Consider the following 23455-nt stretch of genomic DNA (forward strand, 5'->3'; position numbering starts at 1 on the left):
TGGTGTGGTTGTATTTGAGTGTGTATGTATACACATACATATACAAAGTAATTGTGTTCCCCAGTGGGAAAAAATGTTGGAAACTATAGTAAAAACTAGTACTGATGGAGAGTCTGTGTGAAATATTATAAAATTATTTATTATCATGTGTATTTCTCCCTTTGAATGCTGCAGAATACCAGCATTCCCAGAATGCAGAATTTCCAGACACTGACCGAAGATGATCGTGTTGAATTTAAAATGTCAGCATATTCTAAGAAAGGAAAATGAATGAAGGACAAAGGGCTTGGAACAAGATTCTTCTGTGCAAATTCAGAATGTGCAGAAGTAAAATAGCCTGTTGATTTGATTAACAGAAATCTTCAAGTGTTTTATGCCTATCCAAATGTTATATTCATAGGTGAGAATCAACATTGGTCAACTTAAGTACTTCCGAAGATGTTTTCATTATTAAATCTGAGAACATCTCTGCTTCAGTGTGCTCTCGAATCATCTAAAGATACTTGAATTTTCCAAGGCCAAGTGCTGCATGAAAATCAGTTAGCTTTTTTTTTTTCCTGAGCCAGATTCTCTAATAACCTATAAAATAAGTTCATGTCAAACTTACAGCTTTTTCAGTAAAGGTATTGCTTCTGAACTTCTGTTCAAGCCCTGGCCTCCTCTCTGTTGCAGAAATCTGGAAGGATGGTTGTATAGGAAAAAGCTTTTGTTCATGTACATCTTACAGTGAATTACACATCTCAACAAAGGAAATGGAAGAAGAGGATACAGTGATTTACTGATGATGAAATATTACTGGGATATCTCTGTTTCTTAATGTAAAAGATAGGGGAGGGTGTTACAAGATGAGTAATATATATTATATATAACTTTTTTTTTTAAAGTAACTTTAGCTGTTAGAGCAAATATCTACCAGTTTACATAGCTTTAGAGTTAACTGTGGTGATTTGGTCAGCTTGATTATTATATTTAGAAAAAGTATTTAGATGCCAGTCTTGTACATGGTCTAGTTCTGATTATCTCAGGCATAAGTTTAATTCTGGGGTACTGTAAGGATCCAATTAGCATAATCTTAGTATTATGTTAAATTATTAGTGTGTTTTGGGGAGAATTTATGAGCAAAATTGTTTTCAGTAGGTGAAAGGGAAAAATATAACAATGGGAGGGGTAAATTAATAGGATTTCAGTTAGAATTCTTTAAGTTTATAGATGTCTGTTCTATATAATTTCTGAACCTATTGAATTTAGAAACTAGCAAAAAATCTGTTGATTTGTTCTAATGGTTCTTGTGCAGTTTCTGAAGGTTGGCACACAGGGCAGAAGGTGGTGTTGAATGTCAAAATCAATATACTTCATGTGATGCTCCTCAAGGTTTATCTTACCATTAATAAACAGGTCTGCTCATTAACAATGGAAATGGTAGGCATTATTTCAAAGAAATAGATGAAATCTTGTATTTTTTATGGCAACCACTTAATGTGGTATTGGCAAAGCTCTGAAAAGATTGTTGAGTTAGGTTTCTTCATCTAATTCAAATAAATTTCTTGAGCTAAGTAACTAAACCTCTGTGTACTTTATGTTGTGGGGTTTGGTGCTGGTTTCTTTTCCTTCAGTCTATTTTTTTATTTTAGATTTTCCTTTCTTTCTTCTGCATGTGAATTCCTGCCGTATGAATTTTAGTGTCTCATTACCGGTTGTGGGGTATTCAAGGAAAGCCTGATAGCAGGCAGCAGAATGAACAGTTTCCTGGAAAGGAGAGGGGACTCTTTAGGTATTTAAATAAATGAGAATTTCCTCTGTCTCTCTCTCAAATACAAGGATGAACAGTACTAGAAATAAGTGGCATATTTGTACCCCTCTTAAAAAGTATCGTGTAGCTGGAGACTTCAGAATAAATTGGAACATTTTGGGGTGGCAGTGAAACACTTTTCCTGTTAAATTTGTGTTGAACTCATTATTCTGCAGTGACAGGAGCTGAGGGTGACTCTTGGGGACCGTCCTGTGCAAGGCCAGGAGCCAGACTCACTGATCCTTATGGGTCCCTTGAAACTCAGGTGATTCTATGATTCTGCATTCTTTTAGTTTGCCCTTTTTTAATTTGGTAACCTGCTAGATGCTGATCCTCTTTTCTCTTTCAAGTTAATAAGTACTATGTGTATTCAGCACAGAACAGAAAATAAAGATTAGATTGGTAGATCAATAATACTTTAAATAAATGCTTCTAGGTCAATGTTGGGATGAAGCTGGTTTTTTGTTAGGGGTTAGAGATCTGGAACAAAGTAATTGACAAATCTGCTCTCTCATAATTTCAGAGTTGAGGTACACCTTTTAAATCTTTATGTCAGAAACATTTGTGTTCTCCTTCATCAATATAGGTGCAAAATATGACTGTCATCTTAGTGGTGCTTCTGCTTTCCTATCATGAATTTTGCTTCTTTTTTAAACTTAAAACTGTTTATAAAAATTATTTTTAGGGAATGAAATAATTACAGCCTATATTTTATTCTGTTGTGAATCCATGGTTTTCTAACTTAAAAAAAAAGAGAGAATTTGATATACATTTCCTACATTTTCCACACCATAATTGCTTGAACTTAAAACAGGCTTATAGATTCATAATTTGTATCATATTTGCCTCCTTCATTGTGTTTGATAGTTCTCTGAAGGTGTCCTTCACTGCCATGGAAATCATAATGTAGTCTGTTTTCAGGCTAACAACTGTATATAACATAGAATTTAGTTCCTTGAGGTGCAAATTGCTCATACAATTCATATTGGATGTCAATTCATAGTTGTCCAGTGTACCTGGAATGCTAATTATAACAGTAATAAAAATAGTCTGTACCTCTGGAACCTACAGGCTGAGAACAGGTGGGTTTATGTACAAAGTATTTGACAACCAGGATCTGAATCATTAATTAACAGATTAAAAAAATTATTATTAATTTTATGCACCTTTCAGCATAAAATTAATAATAAATTCTTAGCTCCTGAATACAGTGCATTTTTATTTTCTGTTCAGTTGCTGAAACCCTGAGGACAGTTAATTTTTTAATGTATTCCTTGATGGTCTGATGTGCTTACTTGGGCGGGCCGTAGGCAGTGCATATGAATTTTGTGAACTGAGAGCCACAAAAAGAAACTGCAGAAAACCAGCTTAACATAACACTAGATCATCTGTTAGTCTTTAAAAATATCTTTTTTACTGACAGCAGTATTGCGCTTGGGATTGTAAAAATAAAATGGACAATACTTGCTAAAAGAGAGCCAGACATGGTTTTTTTTATTTTTTAAATAAGGGTTCATTTTCCTGTTTCTTCCATGATATCCTTACAATTCTGCTCCACTGGTAGATAAAAGAATAGTTGCAAAAAAGCCCTCCAGGCCTTAGGGTTCTGCTGTCTGTACCTGTCATCCTCACAAATATTTTAAATATGATGCTGTTCCAACCGTTTTCCGGTTTTTAACATTCAGAGGAAGCATTTGGAAAAAAGAGGCTAAGGAACATTGTGGGTGGACTTAATGGGCACAAGCTGCTTCACTGGCTTTGGATTACAATGGAGATCCTGCAAGTTAAATTTTATAGGAAAAAATACTGTAATCTTGACAAGAGGTTACAGCACCAGGAATAGGTTCTGTCTTGCATTTAATACCTACATATTACAGAGCAAAGAAAGCTTCCCCCTTGAGTTTGTCATTGGGCAAAAATAAATGTCTATGAAAGATGTTCCAAGATTCATTTTTGAAGCCATCAGATCCAGAAGTTTCTCCTTATCCACTCAATTTTGTCTGTTAATGTAAATATTTTTTATGCTGTTCTAATTAAAAATCTACACTACACAGACAGATAGCTTTGCCAACGACTTTTTAAAGTGCAAATTGTAAGTGGGATTTACAGGGCCAAGCTTAAATACATAGATGAGAATATTGCATTTATCAGGAAGAGTTGCAGTTCATTAGACAACTAGATTGTTTTTTGCTGGAAGCAATTAAAAATGTAGCTCCACACCTCCCTCTGCTAAAAAAAAAAAAAAAAAAAAATAAAGCAAACAACTGTACCAGCAATGTGTTTCCTTTTCTTGCCTTTTTTCCCTCTCAATCATGTGTGCTGAAGAGTCTTAACTTCACAAAGTGTTTCAGACTGTGCAGTAGAAAATGAACCATGAATGATGTTTTGAACATCAGTTTTTGAACACCCAGGGTTCACTGATGATAATTGCTTTAGTTTTGGCTACATTAAAAGCAGGAGCATTAATATCCTTAAGCTATATGAAACTAATACTGGACTTTAAAAAACAGATTCCAGTGTGACTGATAATGGATGATAATTGACTATATCTTTGGAAACCAGGAGTAGGGAACTATTCAAAGATCTTTCAAGGAAGTATAAGCTTTCTGAATACAGCACTAAAGCAAAAGCTCTATGCACATAAAGCTTATATAGAAATTAACCACTTACAGCTGTCCTGTTGAAAATAAAACTCTCCCCCACACTCCTCTAATCTTTGGATGCCTGCTACTACCCAAAGGCACTTTGAGAGTGTTTAGCTGTGAAAATTTGATAATGGTGAATAGCTCTTGTCCAGTTTTTATTTTAAAATGCTACTGTATTGCTGATAGCAAAGTGCTTTGGACACTGCCAGTCCCTCCTTTCCCAAAGAAATCTATATCCTGTATAACTGATGTTGGAGAAGCTATCCAAGAAAACCACACTTGAGATACTCATTAGGTATCTTCTACTGAAAGTGAAGGTTATTATTTTGATGGACAGTTCTGAACTATAGCAAAATACAGATTGCACATTTTATGACAGAGATGAACTGCAAACACTGACTTCGGTAGCTGTTAAATAATGAAAAAGAGAAATTTGTTTTCTAATTTGTAGATCCGAATTCAGAGCCGTGCCTTTTGAGTTCATCAGTGCATTCAAAATGCGGGACTAAAACAATATTTTTTATGAAGAGTTGAAGAGATGGACAAGAAAAAATTTTATTTAATTGAATTTTCTTTTAAATTACTTATCAATATTTGATTGCTTTCCAAAGGTTTGTCATACTAATGAGTGATGAATAATTAGAAATCTTTGCAAATTACCCTGTAAAAACAGTATGTATCAAAAAGCTGCAGTTGAGGAAGAAGTCTTGCTTCAGACTTGCAAACACACAGAGACACCGTGCTGCAAACACAAAATAATTGACTGGTCCCAATCCACCTGTCCTTTCTCTTCCTTAATCTTCTATAGCTAAGCAGTAAATGTGAACTAATTTCAGAAGAATTTGAAAAGTGACTTATCTTCAACAAAAAACTTGGTGTGAAATGTGTTGCCTTCAGTGGAACTGTGCCATCTTATGTAATGGGTAGTCTTTCCTTGGGGCTGAAATAAAAAACTAGCACAAGATGCCAAAGAGCATTCCCTTAGGAGCATGCCTATGAAGGGTTGTGAGGAAGAATTAGTGTCCCACTACACTTGTTAACAAGGCCCTGCATCCCAACACTGGGTTTTAATTATTTTACCTAATGTATTTTTCTCCCTTCCTTAGACATACTGTACCAGGATCTACTGCCAGCTGGCTGTTGATTCCATAAACCTTTCTTCCAGTCATACTCACCTAAAAAGAGCAAAATTATTGAGCCCAATTTTTTATCTACCAATGAGTGACATTTGTTTTTCTTACCCTAAAGGTATATTGGACTCCTGGTGTTACTACATGCAATGAAACAAAACAAAACAAAACAATCTTGAGAGCCTCAAAGGAAACCCTCCTCCTTTCTAGGGTTAGGGATTTTAAAAATAATAAGCTGCATTAAGTATCTCCTATTTTTAAGCATTAACATTTTCATATAGGTTAAAAGGAGGAAGGTGAAATGATAATGAATTCTGATTCATTAACTACAACGTCTTCACCCTCTCCAATGTTATGGAATCTTTGAAATGTCCTCTGTGTTGTACTGGGTGTGGATTTGTACTCTGCTTTAACTTTAGACTTTATTTAAAGTTTAATATGTGAAATAGCAGCTGATCAGTTACTTCAAAAGGTGTGATGAGGTACCCATTGATCCCATCTATTTAGAGCTGGTTTACTTTTTTACCAAATGGGCTAATACATTGCAAATGGTTCTTTCTTTTTCAAAGAGTCATTCACATGAGGGATGAGGTAGTTTTACTCCTTCCATGATGAATGCTTAATTCTATGTGAAGTGCGAGCCACATGAGCAAGAACTCCAGGGTAACCTGTAAGTGCTTTAAACTCTATTGTTTACATTATTATCAGAGAGAAGAACTAAAGTCGCTGCAAATATTATCACACATCTCCTACCTACTAATAACTGGGCTAATGAATATGAGGGTTATAGCTCTTCCTCCTCCTGTTTTACAGATTTGTTGAGACATTTTACTGCCAGCAATAGCTATTTAATGAATCAGATAAAATAATTTTGAAATTTCTCATACCTCATTATTTCATGTTGTAATCTCTCTTCTCTCATACTTTTCCAGCTCAAAGTAAAAATCTGTGTGCCTTCAGAAGATGATTTATTGAGTGCAGCAGGTAGTTTTCTTTGGAAAACAACTAGTGATGCAACATGACACAGTATTGCATTACTGCCTGCTTTGTGCACCCATAATAGTGACAATGGCTTCAGCAGCAGGACTAGTTCAGCTATAAACAGTTAGAAATTAATAGTTGACCCTTTAAGAAAAGACATTTCATACATTATCCTAAAGCTAAGTGTTAATTTACCAGGCTGTGTAAGGAGAACAAGGGAAATGCTGTCATATTTTGCATTCTGAACATCGAATGTACAGTTGCTGTCGGAAGGCACATTTCTCGTGGCTGTTTTGTGTCTAGAAGGGCTGTGAGGAAAAAAGCTAATACTAAAACTGTTACTGTTTTTACCTCTTACAGGTTCAGAAAATTCATCACAATAGAAGGATAAACATAAGAATTCCAAATTTTTATTTATAATAAAGACAAAAGATAGTAAGTTAAGCAGCAATCACAGAGTTGTGTAAATACTATGTAATTTTTGGTGACTTTGCCACTAGTTTTTTAATATAAACAGTGAGTGTTACACTACAAAATGTTTGGGTCTATTTCACTCAAGAAGATTTCAAAAAGTCCTGCCCTTTCATGTCTACCAGGTGTGTACATGAAATTCAGTTTATTTATTTTTCTTACTGAACAGCGTGTAACTGAAAAAATGTACTGTTTTTATATAGCATTATTTCTGTAAAATTCCATTAAAATATTTAGAATACTTATTACCCTTAATGTGCTGAACTATTTGGGATTTTACTAATGAGAATGGAAGATCCTGACTAATATCAAAGAGTTTCATTATGATTGCCACAAAATGTTTATTAGGATGGTGTGGTGCTCAACAAACTTTGACTTTAAAATCTGACTTGTGTTATTAGCAACCAGTTTTAATACTAAGTGAACATAAATTATTGATGCAGAAGTATTCATCCAAACAGAAAGACAGATTGCTGTATGGCTCCTCATGTACCTTCCACGGAGGTCAATGCCAACTACACTGTTGACATAATTAATTAAGTTTGCCTCTTTGCTGTAAATAATGTGCTGCAACTCCATTTCCTATTTTCACATTTGCAGTCTTTGAATCCCTGGCATGTGGTTAGGAGTGTACTGTATGGAAATAAGGATAATCTCTGTCCAAAGAACAGTCCTGCAGCTCTGAGGGGTGTTCCACCCCTCTTTGCTACTGTTGTGCTTCAGTTATTTGATCTTAATATGAGTTTTTCTAATTGAACTTTTATAAGTTATTTTATAATTTTTATATTTTATAAATATACTCAGATAAGCATGATAATTGCTTCCTAAAAATACTGATCAAGTCTTGCAACAAGAATAGGGAAGATAAGATACAGGTGAAAGACATGTTGGGCTGTGAGCAAGCCTGTAAGAACTGGATTCTTTGTTCTGATCCTAGTAATGCTGTATAGTTTGTGTCTCCCAACTCTGGCATTTCTGCACAATCATAAGGGAAGATGTGCTGGGTTCTGCTTGCAGCATAAATGGATGTGTGAAGCAGGAGTTTGAATTATAACTGACCAAAGGTTTTTATCACAAATATCAATTTTGATTTCTGAGATGCATAATAATGCACAGTTCTGTATGTGCATTTTTTTTCTAAACTCACCCAATCAGGAGTGTATAAATATATCATCAAGGATTTACATCACCTCTGCTTTTCTGAAATTTTTGAAAAAATACAAGGTTCTTCCCATGATAATGAGTACTGGATATAACTAGAAAAGCATGGGTTTGTAAACTTTCAAATGTTTTCATTTTGGTCCCCAGGAAAAATAAATATAAAAGGAAATACCTTGCATTTTGGCTCATTGAAATTTTAGAGATATTTATGCTTGTACATACAAAGGCTCTTTTTCCCTGATGTTCAATTCCTTTCTTGATTTCTTGTAAGAAAGTGTACCAGGTGGAAGGAAAAATTGGTCTGAAAATGCAGCTGTTACTTTCTGATGGTTTCTTCAGAATAATAAACCACTCACAGTACTAGAGAGCAAATAATGATAGAATTATCAGAAAGTTGATAATCCATATTTTGTAATCAGCACAAATAAAGTGCATATGTTTAATACAACTTCCACCTTGTAAGCAACTAATCCTTTCCATATCTAATAATACCACAATTTTCCATAATTAAAATCCTTTCTGTTTTAGTTATTGTGTTGATTTAGCACAGCTTGGTTTTCAGTAGCCGGGGGGCCACAGAGGTGGCTCCTGTGAGAAGCTGCTGAAGCTTCCCCCATGTCCAGCAGAGGCAATGGCTGATGGCTCTGAAGGTGGACAGGCTGCTGGCCCAGTTAGAGAAGTTGGCAATGCCTCTGTGATGCCATATTTGAGAAGAAAATCAAAGCAGTGCACACAGGATTTTTACCAGGAGTGGCAAGGCGCCGTTCCTGGTGCAGCCCATGGCGATGCCCCACCACGGCCTCCACCACCTCGGTGTGTCCCATGTGAGCCTCCCCTGCCTGGCCACCACCAGCCAGACCCACCACAGGCAGGGGTGGCAGCAGTGGCTTCTCCTTCTTGGTGCCCTGCATGAGGAGAGCTGTTAAAATAGTTCCAGTGCTTTTGTCACCATGATATTTTCTGAAAAATCCTCTTTGCCCAGGATTTTCTCCTGGGAAGTTGAGAAGCCTCAGGGAGGAATGAAAACAATAATTATCTAATTGCTGCTCCTGTGTTTGCTGTTTTGGAATGTGGCTTGGGCATTGTTTACCAGCAGGTGAATGATTGGTTCCATGTGAATTGTTTTTTCTTAATGGCCAACCACGACCAGCTGTGTCAGACTCTCTGATTCAGTCACGAGTTTTTATTATTTCATTCTTGTTAAACCTTCTGATGTCTCCTTTCTCTTTCTTTAGTATAGTTTTAGTATAGCATTCTTTTAATATACTACAAGTACATAAAATAATAAATCAGCCTTCTGAGAACATGGAGTCAGATTCTCATCTCTCACCTTGTCCTGGGGCCCTCACAAACGCCACAGTGCTGTGGCTGCCGCCTCTGCCCCCTCTGTGGCAATAGGGCTGCATGGCTGACAGCAAAAACACAGCAAGCGACTGCCCAGCACAGAACCCAGGAGAGATCAACCTCCTGGCACTGCAAAATCCTACAGAAAGTTTTGGGTTAGTGAAACTTGTTGGCAGTGGTACCTACGAGCAGCAGTTTTTCTTCTGGTTGGAGAAGAGGAGGAGGTGAGGACATGTGAGGGAGAATAGCATGGCAGCACCAAGGTCAGTGGAAAAAGAAAGGGAGGAGGTGCTCTGGGCACCAGAGCTGAGATTCCTCTGCAGGCTGTGGTCAGGACTGTGGTGAAGCAGGTTGTTTCCCTGCAGCCCATAAGCTCCACAGGGGATGTGAGAGAAGTGCTCACACCAGAGCAGGTGGATGCTGGAGAAAGCTGTGATCCAGTGGGAGACCTGAGTGGAGAGAGAGGGCCCCGGCTCCCAGAGACAGAGAGCCCTTGCTCCCAGACTAGAGCAGCCCGTCCTTAGAGGACTGCACCCTGTGGACAAGTGACCCATGCCACAGCAGTTTTGAGAAGTCTGTTTGCCCGTGGGAGGGACTTCACCTTGCAACAGTTTTGGCAGGACTGCTGCTCATGGAATTAGAGCCACGCTGGAGAAGTTCACGGAGAGCTGTCTCCCATGGGAGGAACCCCACGGCACAGCAGAGGAAAGATTCCTCTCCCTGAGTGAGCAGAAAATCTCAGACGATGGACTGACCAAAACCCCCACAGCCTGTCTCCCTGTGCTGTCAGTGAGAAAGGGGGAGGGGGCTTGGGGAGAAAAAAGGAGGTTTAAAGGCTTATTTTACTTCTCATTATCCTCTTCTGACTCTCTTAATAATTCATTTACCTTATACTATTACATTTGAACCTGTTTTGCCCTTAGAGTGTTTTCTCCCACTCCTTATCTGAACTCATGGGCTCTTTATTGATTTTTTTTTCCTCTTACCTCTGCCCAGCTCTAGCAGCAGAGAGCCAGTGAATGACTTTTGTGGGTGCCTGGGATTTGGCCAGTGTCCAACCACAACAGTTATATATGTGAGTATAGATGCTACAAGGCAAAACACATCACTCTGAAAAAGAGTGGAGTTGTCCTTGGTGAGTGATCTCATACTGCCCTTGAGAAAACCATTCTACAGCTTAGGTGGGAGCTAAATCAATAAACCCTTAAAATTGCTGTTGAATTACACAGGTTAAACTTGTTCTCTAACTTTCTTGGAATGTGTAGCAGTAAACAGGAGAGTCTATTTTACAGCCTCCTGAAAGGCTGGTTACTGTTCACTTTGTGGGAATTTGTAGCTAATTTTTGCTAAAGCCTATGTAGTTTCTCACAGTCTGACTTTGCACGTCCAGGTACAGACAGGAAGGCAAGGTCTCACACTGGGGGATGGGATCTTCCCCTGGACTCTCTCTGGGTTATCCGAGGTCCAGCGTTGTTAGGGTGCACGAGGCAGGGGATGAGGGGCAAGGAGGTGAGGACACCTCACCTCCAGATATTCCTGTGGCAACAGAGAGATTTATTTTCCATGAGAGATTTATTTTTCTTATGAAGGGCATTTTGAAAGACCCATTCTGGATATTCTCACAGGTCTGAACTCCCCACCCTCTGGGGATCTGGCCAGTGAAATGCTTGCAGCTTCCTAAGAGATCTGTCAGTCAGTCCTGGGGCTTGGTATGTGATGCCCTGTAACACAACACCAGCAAAAAAAGCTCAGTTGTCTAACGTTTTTTTGTTTAAATTAACATTTTTAGCTCCCTCAAGACTAAGCCATTATCAGAGGGAAGTTGAATATAGGTTCAAAATAAATGATGCAATCTATTCAAATAAGTTGCTTAACATTACATATATTTAAATGCAGTTTGACCATTACTTTTCTTCCTAGTGTAGGAAAATCTCTACATTTACTGCACAGGAAAACGGCTTTAAAAGGGATGAGAATATATGCAAACTAGCTGCTGTAAATATTTCAGAATCTTTTATTTCCTTTCGGGGAATTAGGAGGATTTTTAAGTTACACCTAGAGTTGCTCAAATTTCAATTCAATTCCTGAACATCTTTTGAATTGAATTTTTCTTTTAAATTATGTATTATTAGCATATATGGAAATTAATCATGAGTATAGAATTATGGAATCTGATATCTGGGGCATTTAGAAAAGTTTAAATTCTACAGTAACACTTGCAGACTGGTGTTGGACAACTTAAATGCTGATAATGTGGGAAATTTCTTAAGAGTATATTTATAACACTTGAGTATTGCTACAGTAATGCCACATTCCATCCTTTTCAATTTTGATTTGGTTATTTTGGAGATCACTTAAGTGAAGATCACAAAAGCCAATGCAAAGTGTAGAAAAATACGTGACAGTCATGCTAAGAAAAAGTGTACATAAAGACAATTTAATGAAGTTATGTATGGTTCAGTATTAATCTAGTAAAAATGTGATAAATACAGAGTCAAGGAAGATTTTTCTCAGGAGAAATAATATCTTGAACCATCATCTTTACACATATTGTAAATTCCAGCCATGTTTGTGTACCATTCCTTCAAATAAACTTCATCTCACTGTCTCGCTGAAGAATTTAGTTATGTAGCATTTTCTTTCACTGAACTAACAATGGAAATGTCATTCCAAGCAGATGTGGAAGGAGAAGGCAAAAACCCCAAATAAATATATGGACACAGCTGTTCTGTAAGTTACATATTCTCTGAGCAGGTTTAGTTCACATAGTGCATCTCAAGAAGCATTTATGTCACTGGGAACCTGATAAAAATAAGAACTGAGGAGTGAAGTTCCATTTAGCTCCGTCCAGAAAACATAGCAGATTCTGGCTGCCAATGGAGCCATCTGTTACAGGAAGAGTTAATGTCTGAGAAAAGGCAAGTCTGCCGGAAGTGAGCAGGGCATTTGTTGTCAGCATTTGCTTTTTATATCTGCTTGTTAGCATAGCTGCATTTCAGCAGTTCTGAAGGATTTTCTCAACAGCAAACACAAATTTGACTGAAATGTGATAAGCTTAGCATTTTATTTGCATTTGCTGTGTTGTAAATTTAGCTGTTTCTTCCCTTCCCATGTAATTCTCATCATGGTATAGTTAGAAAATAGATGGTTTTAAATTTAATTGAAATATTATAGTGGGAAGAGACAGAAACATTAATATTTGCACTTGGTAATGCTCTCCATTATATATTACACTGGTATCTTTGAAAAATATCTATCTGTAGTTCCCATAAAGTCTCAGAAAAGGGTGAAATTGTGAAGGTAGTGATGTTTATTTATTATTCCAAGTCATTTAAAGATGAAGTAGCTATGGAATTAGTGTCCAAATGCAGGTATGGCATACAACTGTTGTTTTTCTTTTGGTTTGTCCTTTGTCCATGTCACAAGAACATCATGATCTTGTCTTGATCAAGAGTTGAATAACTGAGTTTTGTGAGCCCTGGCAAACATGAGGATTTAAACAGGAACCTTATGTGATAAGCATTGGTATGGTCTGCAGATCAACAAAAATTGCAGCTACTGAACTCAGATACTGAAATGATAGATGAAAATCAAACAACAACAAAAAATAATGGTTTTAAGTGCTTTAGGCACTGGATGGGAGCCTAAACACAGTGAGAACCCTGGTAGAAAGAAGGAGGCAATTTGCCTGAATGCTTTGTCATAGATCTCCAGTGGTTTTCAAAATACAAACATTAAGTGAAAACCACCAAAGATTTAATTAAGAATTGATCTAAATCTCACCAAATTCCTACACACCAGTAAGATAAGTTTCCAAATGGATGGATGAAATGGCGATTAATAAGTATCATTCCTATTAACCTAAAATGACTATTATAAACATAAAATTTTATATCCAGAAGAAAACACATACTTAAACCTTATATAAAAAAGGAAAGCATGCCTTTTTGGCTGATCTATCATGTTATCCATCAGAGTCTGTACATTCACATGTTATTCTGTTTCTTCAGATACATTACTGATGATTCATCAAGCTATAAATATCACAATCAGTTTTTATTAGACAATGAAATGTTATTAAGCTTAATTGTATGAAGACAAACTTCAAAGAGAAGTCTTTAATTTCTTTAAAGAGAAAATTCAATATGTTTTTAATGCCTGGTCAAATGGGAAGAGCAACTGTTACTTATTACTCATCACTTTTTATAAACTTTCATTTCAGTACATTTTGGAAGGAAACAGAAAGAGCCATTTAACAGGATCAAGAATTGTTGAATTAATACACATAGCTCTGTATGTCATCTGTTGAAAGGAGAGACACAAAGCAGATACTATGCTAGATTGCAATGTTTTCTGCATAGAGCCATTTCTGAATAACTTCCTGTCATTTAATCTGAGAGGATTATATACCTCTTATATAAGTTTTCAATATTTGGCAAGTGTTAGAGAAATAATTTTGCTTTTATACCCTTTTCATTTGTTTTGCATTTCTTGTTCTTTAAAATTTATCCTTTTTTTTCAGCATTTGTCTTTAATGTTTCACAAGGGAACAGGTTTTTTAAATTGCCGGTTCTCTTGTTTCCCTTGTCTGTTCCTCATAATTTATATTCACTAGTTGGTCTACATTTTGTTACTCCAAACTTGCCTCATGTAAATTATGCTGAAAGCAGTATTGATTAGAATTGTATTGTCAGTGAACTTTACTGAACTAAGTAATTAAACATTGAAATAGACTTTCAGGGGATACTCATTGACAGTTCTGTCAAGTAAAGTAGAAATTTTTCAGCTTGATATCAACTGAGATAGCAGTTTGGAGTGAAAGAGATTTGCTATAATTTTCTGTAGATTTCATGACGTTGTTAGGTTTCCCTTTTTATTAAATGTAGTAGTCCATCAAAATATAGTAATGTCCATAAAATTAAATGTTAGGTTCCAAAGCAGCTACTGGATCAAATTATACAACAAAGTGTAACAGAAATGATAACCTGACTCTATTGTAATAGATGTTATCTGAGGAGACAGTATTAACAGTGCTGTATTTAAGGGTGGTAGCACTGAGGTCTTAGTCAAAAGTTTTAGATGGGCAGTGGAAAATCAGACCAAAGGTAGTATAATGGACATAAATGATAAAGAGTATCAGAACTGAAAAGGGTAAATTTAGGAGAAGAATGAGTTGATGTGCTAAATTTAAACGCTAAATCCTGTAGAACTTGTGTGAAAAATCAGCTCTACATGCAGAGGATAAGTCTGTATTTATGCAGTCTGTATTTGAGTAGTTGTAAAGAATTTAGGCATTTCCTTTTCAGAAGATGTCCATCCCATATTAGAGCCATATGAATACAGTGAGGATTCTTTGCTGTAGGCACAGTGCCTGCTGAAGGACAACTTGAAGAAGGAGAAAGTCTCAACACACCTATCTATATGTTTGGAAGGAATTCCTCACTTCTGTGCTTATCTGAAGTTTCTGCTGTGGTGGCTTTCCTCATGGCAAGTTCCTTCTTTACAGTGTTTGAGACAGGCAGCTGTGCTCTTTAAGTCCTTACAAACAGTTATGAGGGTTTGATTTGATTTGTGACTCACCGTGGTAAATTGTTTGTTAGCTTTTTGTCTCTGCCTTTCTGCACAGTGTGTCATAGACGATAATATGAAGGGAAAGAGAAGTGCAAGCATAATTAAATTAAATTTTTAAATTCTGAAAATCTCCTAGTTTATGCAAATTGCTAATTATCAGGCAATAGGGCAAAACATGTGCCGACTGAATACCCATGGGGCAGCCTGGGATGGAGAGATGACCATTAAATGCTCAAACATGTTTAGGGGACTGAGGATACTACTTCAAAATGATTGCTAAAACACAATGATACCACCAGCATGTAATTAAAAAGAAAAAAAAGCCCAACATATCAAGAGCAAAAAGAGACCATCAGAACTAACACATGTTTTTCTGTTACTTAAAAAGGAATGGAAGTGATGACCTTATCGAAACTACCTCATCACTTTAGCAGGAGTAAATTCCTCCTTGACCTCTGTTTATGGCAAATGAAACTGGTGGTATTCTCTGAAACTTGTCAGGCTGACTGCACATAATGTTACTGCTGAGGAAAGGCAGCTCTATTACAATGATACTTTCTTTAGAATCATATGTAGCTTGCATGGAAACAAAAAAAAGCCCTGTAGGTATTCCTGTATTACACAGAATATTTTTTATATATTGCAGGTAATTATGAGAATGCTTATATTTATCATGTATTCTAGCACTAGATAATTTTGATTAATATATTTTCTTTTGTACAATTTGATGGAAAAAAATTGAACCAAAAAAGAAACTAGAAGTCTAAATAATGCTAAATTTGGAAGATCCATAATTTTGGCATATAGATTTTCCTGTAAACCCATGTGAGTTTTGCTGCATGACCTCTATTAGAGCTAACTTACTTTGGATCATAGGATCATAGAATGTTTGGATTAGAAGGGAATTTCAATTCCAATCCCCTGCAATGGCTAGGGAAACCTTCCACTAGGCCAAGATGCTCAAAACTCCATTCAGCTGGCCTTGAACTTATGTTTTGATAACATCCAGTTATCTAGTTATTTTATGAGGAAAGTCAAGTCACTGTCATCATTTCTAGTTACTTAAAGTATCATTTAATATAGAATAATTTTATTTTTTCGTGTCTCTCATATTTTGTGAGTTTATCGTTTGCTGAAGTAGATAGTACTGATATTAGATAAAACATTTAATTAGCTTTCCTAAGTTTCTCTGCTAAAGTGTGTATTCAAAGTCCATGCGTGTTAACCACAAGGTCTTAAATCTTCTAGTAAAATACAACTTTTTTGTTGCAAATTTGATATTCCCCCCCCCCTTTTTAGAACTAGAAGCACTGCATGAAAAAAAAAATTAGGTTGGAAAAGGAAAAGGTGTTTTAATTCACTGTTTGGTCTTTCTCAAAACTGTAATTTAATTTTAAAAAGTATGTGGCATTAGCATTAATTGTAAAGTTTACCTGTTTTTCTGAAATGGAATATGAGAGCTGGATCTGTATTTCATTTAACCTCAAGCAGTATGAATTGGATTTATTTCATTGGGGATTTTATAAAAACTTTAAAATAAAAGGTTTAGTTCCAAGTAAAAGTTCCATTTTGAAAAGGGTAGAATGTTTTTACTCATCCATTAATTAATAACTAAGTTTGATTCCACTGAGCATGTCTGTCAGTTCTAGTTTATACTGAAAGATTTAAGTGAGAAGAAATTATAGAATGAGGTAAACTTTATGATTCAAAGAATTCTACTTCACAGCAAGGATCTGAAAAGTAAATCACACCTTTATGGGCCTGGTCAGTGGGAGCATGTGGCATGCAGGGGGCTGATTCCTGAAATATAGGCTGGAAATGAATCCCCGTAGAGTGATGTCTGTAGAGCAGGTGTTTGTTCATTGCAGCGCTGGTGGTGAGGGGGATATCTCCACCTGACTCACTCACCTTTGCCAAGTGCTGTGGTGTATTTATAGGGTATTGCTTAGTGTTATTGTGTCACTATATCATCAGATACATGCCAGAACTAATTTATATGGAATGATCTCATGGTTATTAGATGGTTCTTTTGTGCTGCATTTGTGCCTCCCCACTTCAGGGGTCATCGGGGGTCTTTGAAGAAGGCTTCCAAAATCTTCTTCACCTCTGAACTTTTCAACTTTGTCTTCAGAGCATGTGCAGTTACAGTGTTCCTTGGTCTGTCTGATCCTAACCGGCCTAAATTCTTTGTTTTGTGGCTTATTGGCTTTACATTTGTCAGTTTCTCATTAGTAATGTACTTGCCTATCTCTCAAACTGTCCATCTAGTGTGGGGTTTTTTCTTTTTTTTTTTTGTCTATTTAGCATTAAGCAAGTAGTTAACCATATACTAACCATTTTATTGTATAGAACCATATACTAACCATTACATTGTATAGAAAGTTTGTATCAGACTATATAAGTATAAAAAGCTATGATTCAGGTTATATTGATATCAGGTTATATTGATGTCTTATTACTCAGGTTGTATAAGCACCTTGTAGCTTTGACCTAAGTTATATAGGCATTATGGTTAACACCACACCTCCACGTGTATCTCTGCCATGTTCATCTTACAGTGGTTATTTATTTGTTTACAAGTTTGGCATCCACCTTGTTTGTTTGTGTATCTAAAAGTTACAGTCTTAAGGGGTTGAAGTCTATTGCGGCATTCACATTCTCTGAAAAATCCCTTTGCCCAGGATTTTTCTTCTGGGAAGCTAAGAAGCCTCAGAGAAAAAGGAAAACAATTCTTATCTCATTTGCTTCTTCTCTGTTTTGCTCATATGTGGAATGTGTTTGGAGATTGTTTACCCACAGGTGATTGTTTCATTGGATTCTGCTGTGAGTTGTTTTCACTCATTGGCCAATCAGGGCCAAGCTGTGTCAGGACTCTGGAGAGAGTCTTGAGTTTTCATTATTATCTTTTTAGCCTTCTGTAAGTATCCTTTCTGTATTCTTTAGTATAGTATAGTACAGTATTCTTTAATATAATATAGTACCATAAAGTAATAAATTAGCCTTCTGAGAACATGGAGTCAGATTCATCATTCCTCCCTGCCACGAGGGTCCCTACAAATACAATATTCTATAACTTGTGGTTTCTTATCTTAAGTTACAAACATGGCACGCTATTCTTATCTAATACATTCATCACACCTATTTTGCTAATGCTTGATTGTATTACACACTGTATTGCTGTATGAGTTATACTTCATCTGACATTGTGTGAAATTATGTTCTTATTCTTTTATTACACTTTTCTGTGCTTTGTGGCAGCTCTTCTGTTATTCATAAAAATGGCAGCTAGTAAATGTTCTTCTGTATCACTTAGTGCATGCAGGTTAAGCCCTTGTCCTGCAGAAAAAGCAGTTAGCCAAACCCATTAGCTCACATTCCTTTCCCTTATCATCCTAGCCCACCTGTTTTTTGTTTTCTCTAAGAACAGTGAGCATTGGGCTTAGCATCCACCATGTGCTTATCACCTGGGGCTTGGCTTCTTGTTTTGCAGAGGTGGTTGCGATCTAGCACAGCCAGTGACACCTAACTTTTATTAATCTATACTTGATACTGAGGCACTTGTGTTAAAGGAGTCCTGTGTTTCATTTACCAAGTTATAATAGATCTGAACTGTCCTTACTGATGTCTCAAAACTTCATGCTTTCAAAGTTTTCTTTCTTGTAGGGTATATGATTTAAGGTAAGAAAAATCTCACACTGTCACTCATGCTAAATACATTCCTTTATGTCTCCTGTTCACCACAGACAATCCATCATTTGCAGTGTTTCAATCTGGTAATTTGCTCACTCAGAATCAGGACATCATTTCAATGCATAAAACATCTATTCATCTAGATTAGGAAAAATTAAGTTCTATAGGTGAGCAAGGGGACATAGTCCCCTTGAAATCTGTACAGGGTGTTTGAATTAATTAAATTTGGATGAAGAAAGATATGTTTAAAGTTGCATTGACAAATGTTTTGAAATTTTCTCACGCTTTTATTCTTTGTGTTAGACAGGACTATGAAGAACTGGAAAGACAGCTGAAAGAAGTCTTTAAGGAGAGAAGCAACATACTTCATCAACTGTTAAAGACTTCTAAAGAACTTCAGGGAATTAAAGTAAACCTTCAGGTTAGACTCCATTTCAGTTTCTGTAAGATTACTTACTTACCTCAGCATTTTCTTATTGGTGACTTTTAATTACAAAAAATGTTTCTTTTTAAAAATCATTAAATATGTGAATAATTACTATTTTGTTTATTTTGTTGATCTTCCACTTAACATAAACCTGATGGTTTCATGGAAAATTTCATCCTAATGTGTTGGGGCCTTTGTCAACTCAATAAAAATAAAGAAAATATGAAAATAGACATACTAAAATGAAGGGAAGGACCTGAAATATGCAGTATTAATGGAGCTGACACACATTTGAAGCATGGACAGACAACTCTCAACTAATTAGAGCTTAAAAGAAGGGTATTTTATTGCAGTGCTGGACACATGTGGAATAATTCCCAAACACATGTGCAAGGAGTTGCAGACTCCTGCCCTCTATTTGTACAGAAAAGGTTTTACATATCCAAGTGCTTTCTAAGGACACATAATACATAATCATTACCTGCCTACTTTGTATTATAATCAGCTGAATATCCATTGTGGCTGCTCAATTATACTCCCTTAATTGGGTCGGTGGGATTTTGAAATAGGGGAGTGGGTCTATGGGAGGAAGAAAGCCATCTTCCTCATGGTGAAGTCTTTACCTATAGCCACTTAGCAGGACCTTTTGACTTCCTGGTCATGGTCCAAGCCTCTCTGAACTGTTTGATTATTCTTGAAGTAAGGTATTTCTATGGTCTCTGCTTCTTCACAGTTGCTTCATCTATCCTTGTCACTTCTAGCTTCTCTTTCTTAATATATTTGTTACTCTTTAACTAAGCTACGTGATCTTTGCTAGCTAACTTAGTTTCTTAACTAATTTTAATATCTTAACTAAACTATGTAATCTACCATCCCAATTATATTTCCACTGGCCCCTTGACTCTCATTTGTACTGGCAGCTACTGCAAATGATGGCCTTTTCTGTTGCAGGCCTTTTCTGTTGCAGGCTGAATTCCATACACTCAACTTAATTTAGTTGCTCAGTTTACCTCTCTGACATGCCATCTAGACAGTCTGGCTGGATTTACTGCAGGGCATTGCTTTACAAGTTCAGCTGACAAACTGTGCTAGATGAGCCTGCGGTGAGAGCTGAGGCTTCTCTTCATTTTTAACTTCTGGATGCCATGGTTAGGCTGAAAGGGCAGTAAAATAACTCTGAAGTCACATCAGCTCCTCAGAGGAAAAACTAGATTGAAAATGCTTTCCTGGATTTGAGGTCCAGATATTCAGCTGAGGGAGCCCCTGTTTTTTCCCAGTAGAGTCTGTTGGTCTGGTGAAAACATTTGGACTATTATCAATTGAAATTGGTCTCTGTATTTCATGCCATTTTAAAGGAAATTATTTTCTGACAATACGTCTGTGTCTTCATTGATGAAAGCTAGCTGGGAAACATAAAAGGAGAAGAAGCGCTCTATCTGTTCGCAGGAGAATACTAGTGGGTGTGCTGTATTATAGTATTATCTTACATTTTCTTATGTTCCAGACTTCTCTGGTTTTAATTATTCAACCCTTTGATCTTTGGGGTTTTTGGTTTGAGAGGTGGGTTTAATTTGGGTTTTTTTTTGAGCGCTTTATCACCATTATTGTAGGCTTTTTCTTACTTTTTAGAGTAAACTTACTTTTTATCTCCTTGAAGCAAACTTATTTTAGAATGTAGCACAGTTGAAGGTAGTATTCAGCAAAATTACACTGTGAAATATTTTAGACTCAACACTACAGAGATCTTCATGTGGGCAAAAAGCTGTAGTATTATCTTCTGCATATACACACTTACTTGGTCATAAAATTCTAATGCTTTTGGTCATTTGTCTGTTTCTAAATCTGCTTATTGTATTTATCTCTCATTTAGTATTTGAAAAATACACAGCTGTGTACAGTTAACTATGTTTGAGCTACAGTAAAGAAAAATCAGAGTATTCTTCCAATTTTCTTAAGTGGTAATGTCTGCAATTCACCAGGACCGTTTTATGAATGAGGGCTAAATATTTTCACAGATTATTAATAAAAAGAATCTCTTTAATACAGTTTTTTTTTTTTTTGTTCCTATTAGTCTTTAAAAAATGATGAAGCATCAACCAAAAGTGATGTACAGAAACTTCTGGAACTGGGCCAAAACCAAAGGTAAGAGCCTCACTTCCTTCCCTCTCCTTCCATTTCCTGTCTAAAAGCTGTCAGACTAGCAAATTCCACCTTTCCTTTTACTATCTAGATAAACACTGCTGTATTCCAGAGTCTGCTAATTGTAACAGTAAAATAAAGGCAGGATGTACTCTTTTTGAAACAAATTACAGATTTGCTGATACTGGACATATGATAGGAAAATGTATGGTGAAATATCTGTGATGAAAAGCATTTTGAATTTTAAAGGAAGATTTAGTCATGAAGTATTCCTTAAAAAATAAATTCAGATTTTTAGAAAATTAAATTACTAAAGTGTCTAAATCCCTAAGTTTGGAGATGATGACTTTTTCAAACCTCTTAATTAAATGTTTGAGTGTGTAGACACTCAGAATCGCTAGTCCATGTGCAAACAGGAATACATCACTGGATATTTGTGATGAATGGAGTTAGAAAGAGAAAGAAGTATTCATTTCAAATTACTCATTGAGCACTTAAAAAATTAGTTCCCATGGCTGGGAATGCAAGTTCCCAGCCTGGTCCTTAGTTTCAGTTTCCCTAGAGCTTCACTGTGAGTAACTCTCATCATTCTGTGTCTCTTAATTCTTAAAATTCAGCCCAGCAAATAGCAACATCAATACAATTTTAGTAACCAGAAAACATAACTAATACAGTGACCACTTTTGCTGGAAAAATAGTATATAATGAGTGCATCTACACTTCGTATTTCTCCCTAGGAAAAATGTTTAGTAAGAAAAATTATTGAGTTCATACTTCCTTCATTGTTAAAAATGCAATAATTAAATTCCATGGCTGTCTTACCTCTACATTCACTGTAGAAGTACACATGGAAGTACATATGGAATTGCATTGCTACATAGAAACCTTGTGAGAAAATTACCTTCATCTCTTAAATATCCATAGGTCTGCAATACAATACCAGTAGAATTTCTTATTTTTACTGTGATACATAGCAATGTTTCAGGTATTCCAGACAAATATATTAAATTATAAAGGAAAGAATTTAGTCCTATTGTCCTATTTAGATACTCAGGTGGCTTTGATGTGACTGAAGGTGTACATCTCAGCATCATAGCTGTCCTTGGCACAGACAAAATCCTTCATCATACATGAATGCAGTTTTGTGGTTGTTTGATTGTTGTGCAGCTTTCCTTTATGAAATTGAGACATGAATTGAATAAAGGTATTAATGGACTGTTTAGTAAATAGATCTTAGTTGCAGGTGGGAAAATTGAGTCTGCTAAAAGAAAATTTTATTACATATTTCAAATATTCTTCCTAATCTCCTCTGTAAATCACCACTTGCAGTCTCTCAAGTTCCATCCAAAAATACATGTTGACTTTTGTTTCTAAGGCATCCAGACATTGAGTGTACTGCACAAGAGCAGTTCCCAGAAATAAAAAGTGGATCAGTGCAATCTACTGCTGAGCAGCCCACTCCATCATTCAGGAAATGAAAAGTTTTTACAGTATACTGCAAGGAAATGCTTTGGGGCTGCTATTGTTGCCAGCAGTTTACAGACTTACTAGATTTAATTTCCAGAGAGGTGTAAAAGTTGAACATATGAAAGAGGTATTAAAAATGTGCCAGGGAATCTTTCTCATAGAATTTCACTAGGGAAAAGTCACAGTTTATTTGCCAGGGTCCTCAGGCTTCCTTTTATCTGCAGTAAATGAAGAGAAGTGGTAAGTATTATGCTTAAATCTATTGCATCGAAGCCAAAATTCAAAATATATCCTAGTATTATTGTTATGATCTTTCTTTGAACAAACATGAGCTGCAAACTTGGTCTGAGTGTGACTTTGATTATATTCTACAATGCCGGATGATACAGTAAAGTTTAGAGTACTAGAATTTCAGCTTTTATAAGTAAATGTTCTGCTGACTTCAAAATAGTTTTTTTTTAAATTCCTTTTGTGCAAATTCTTCAATAATTCCCAAGTTGCAAGTAAAGCTTGGTCACTTACTATGATGTCCCCAGTTTTATTCTATCTGTGTATCATCAACACTGTGAAATGATGGCATCTGTTAGTGCTGATGGTATACTGTTTTCATGCTGCTCAATCACTTTTTCAGTTAAATCTC

The 23455-nt window shown here is 36.2% G+C and overlaps 1 protein-coding gene across 1 annotated transcript in view; it reads left to right on the plus strand.

The window, feature by feature from the left end:
- The window catches only part of LUZP2 (leucine zipper protein 2), a 147914-nt gene that overhangs the window by 43138 nt on the left and 81321 nt on the right, over positions 1-23455 (plus strand). Inside the window, exons 2-3 of the mRNA XM_036384310.2 lie at positions 19086-19203; positions 21281-21351. Of these exons, the coding sequence (XP_036240203.1) occupies positions 19086-19203; positions 21281-21351 (189 nt within the window). The remainder of the gene's footprint in view (positions 1-19085; positions 19204-21280; positions 21352-23455) is intronic.

The sequence above is a fragment of the Molothrus ater genome, chromosome 6, assembly GCF_012460135.2.
Source record: "Molothrus ater isolate BHLD 08-10-18 breed brown headed cowbird chromosome 6, BPBGC_Mater_1.1, whole genome shotgun sequence".
Lineage (NCBI taxonomy): Eukaryota > Metazoa > Chordata > Aves > Passeriformes > Icteridae > Molothrus > Molothrus ater.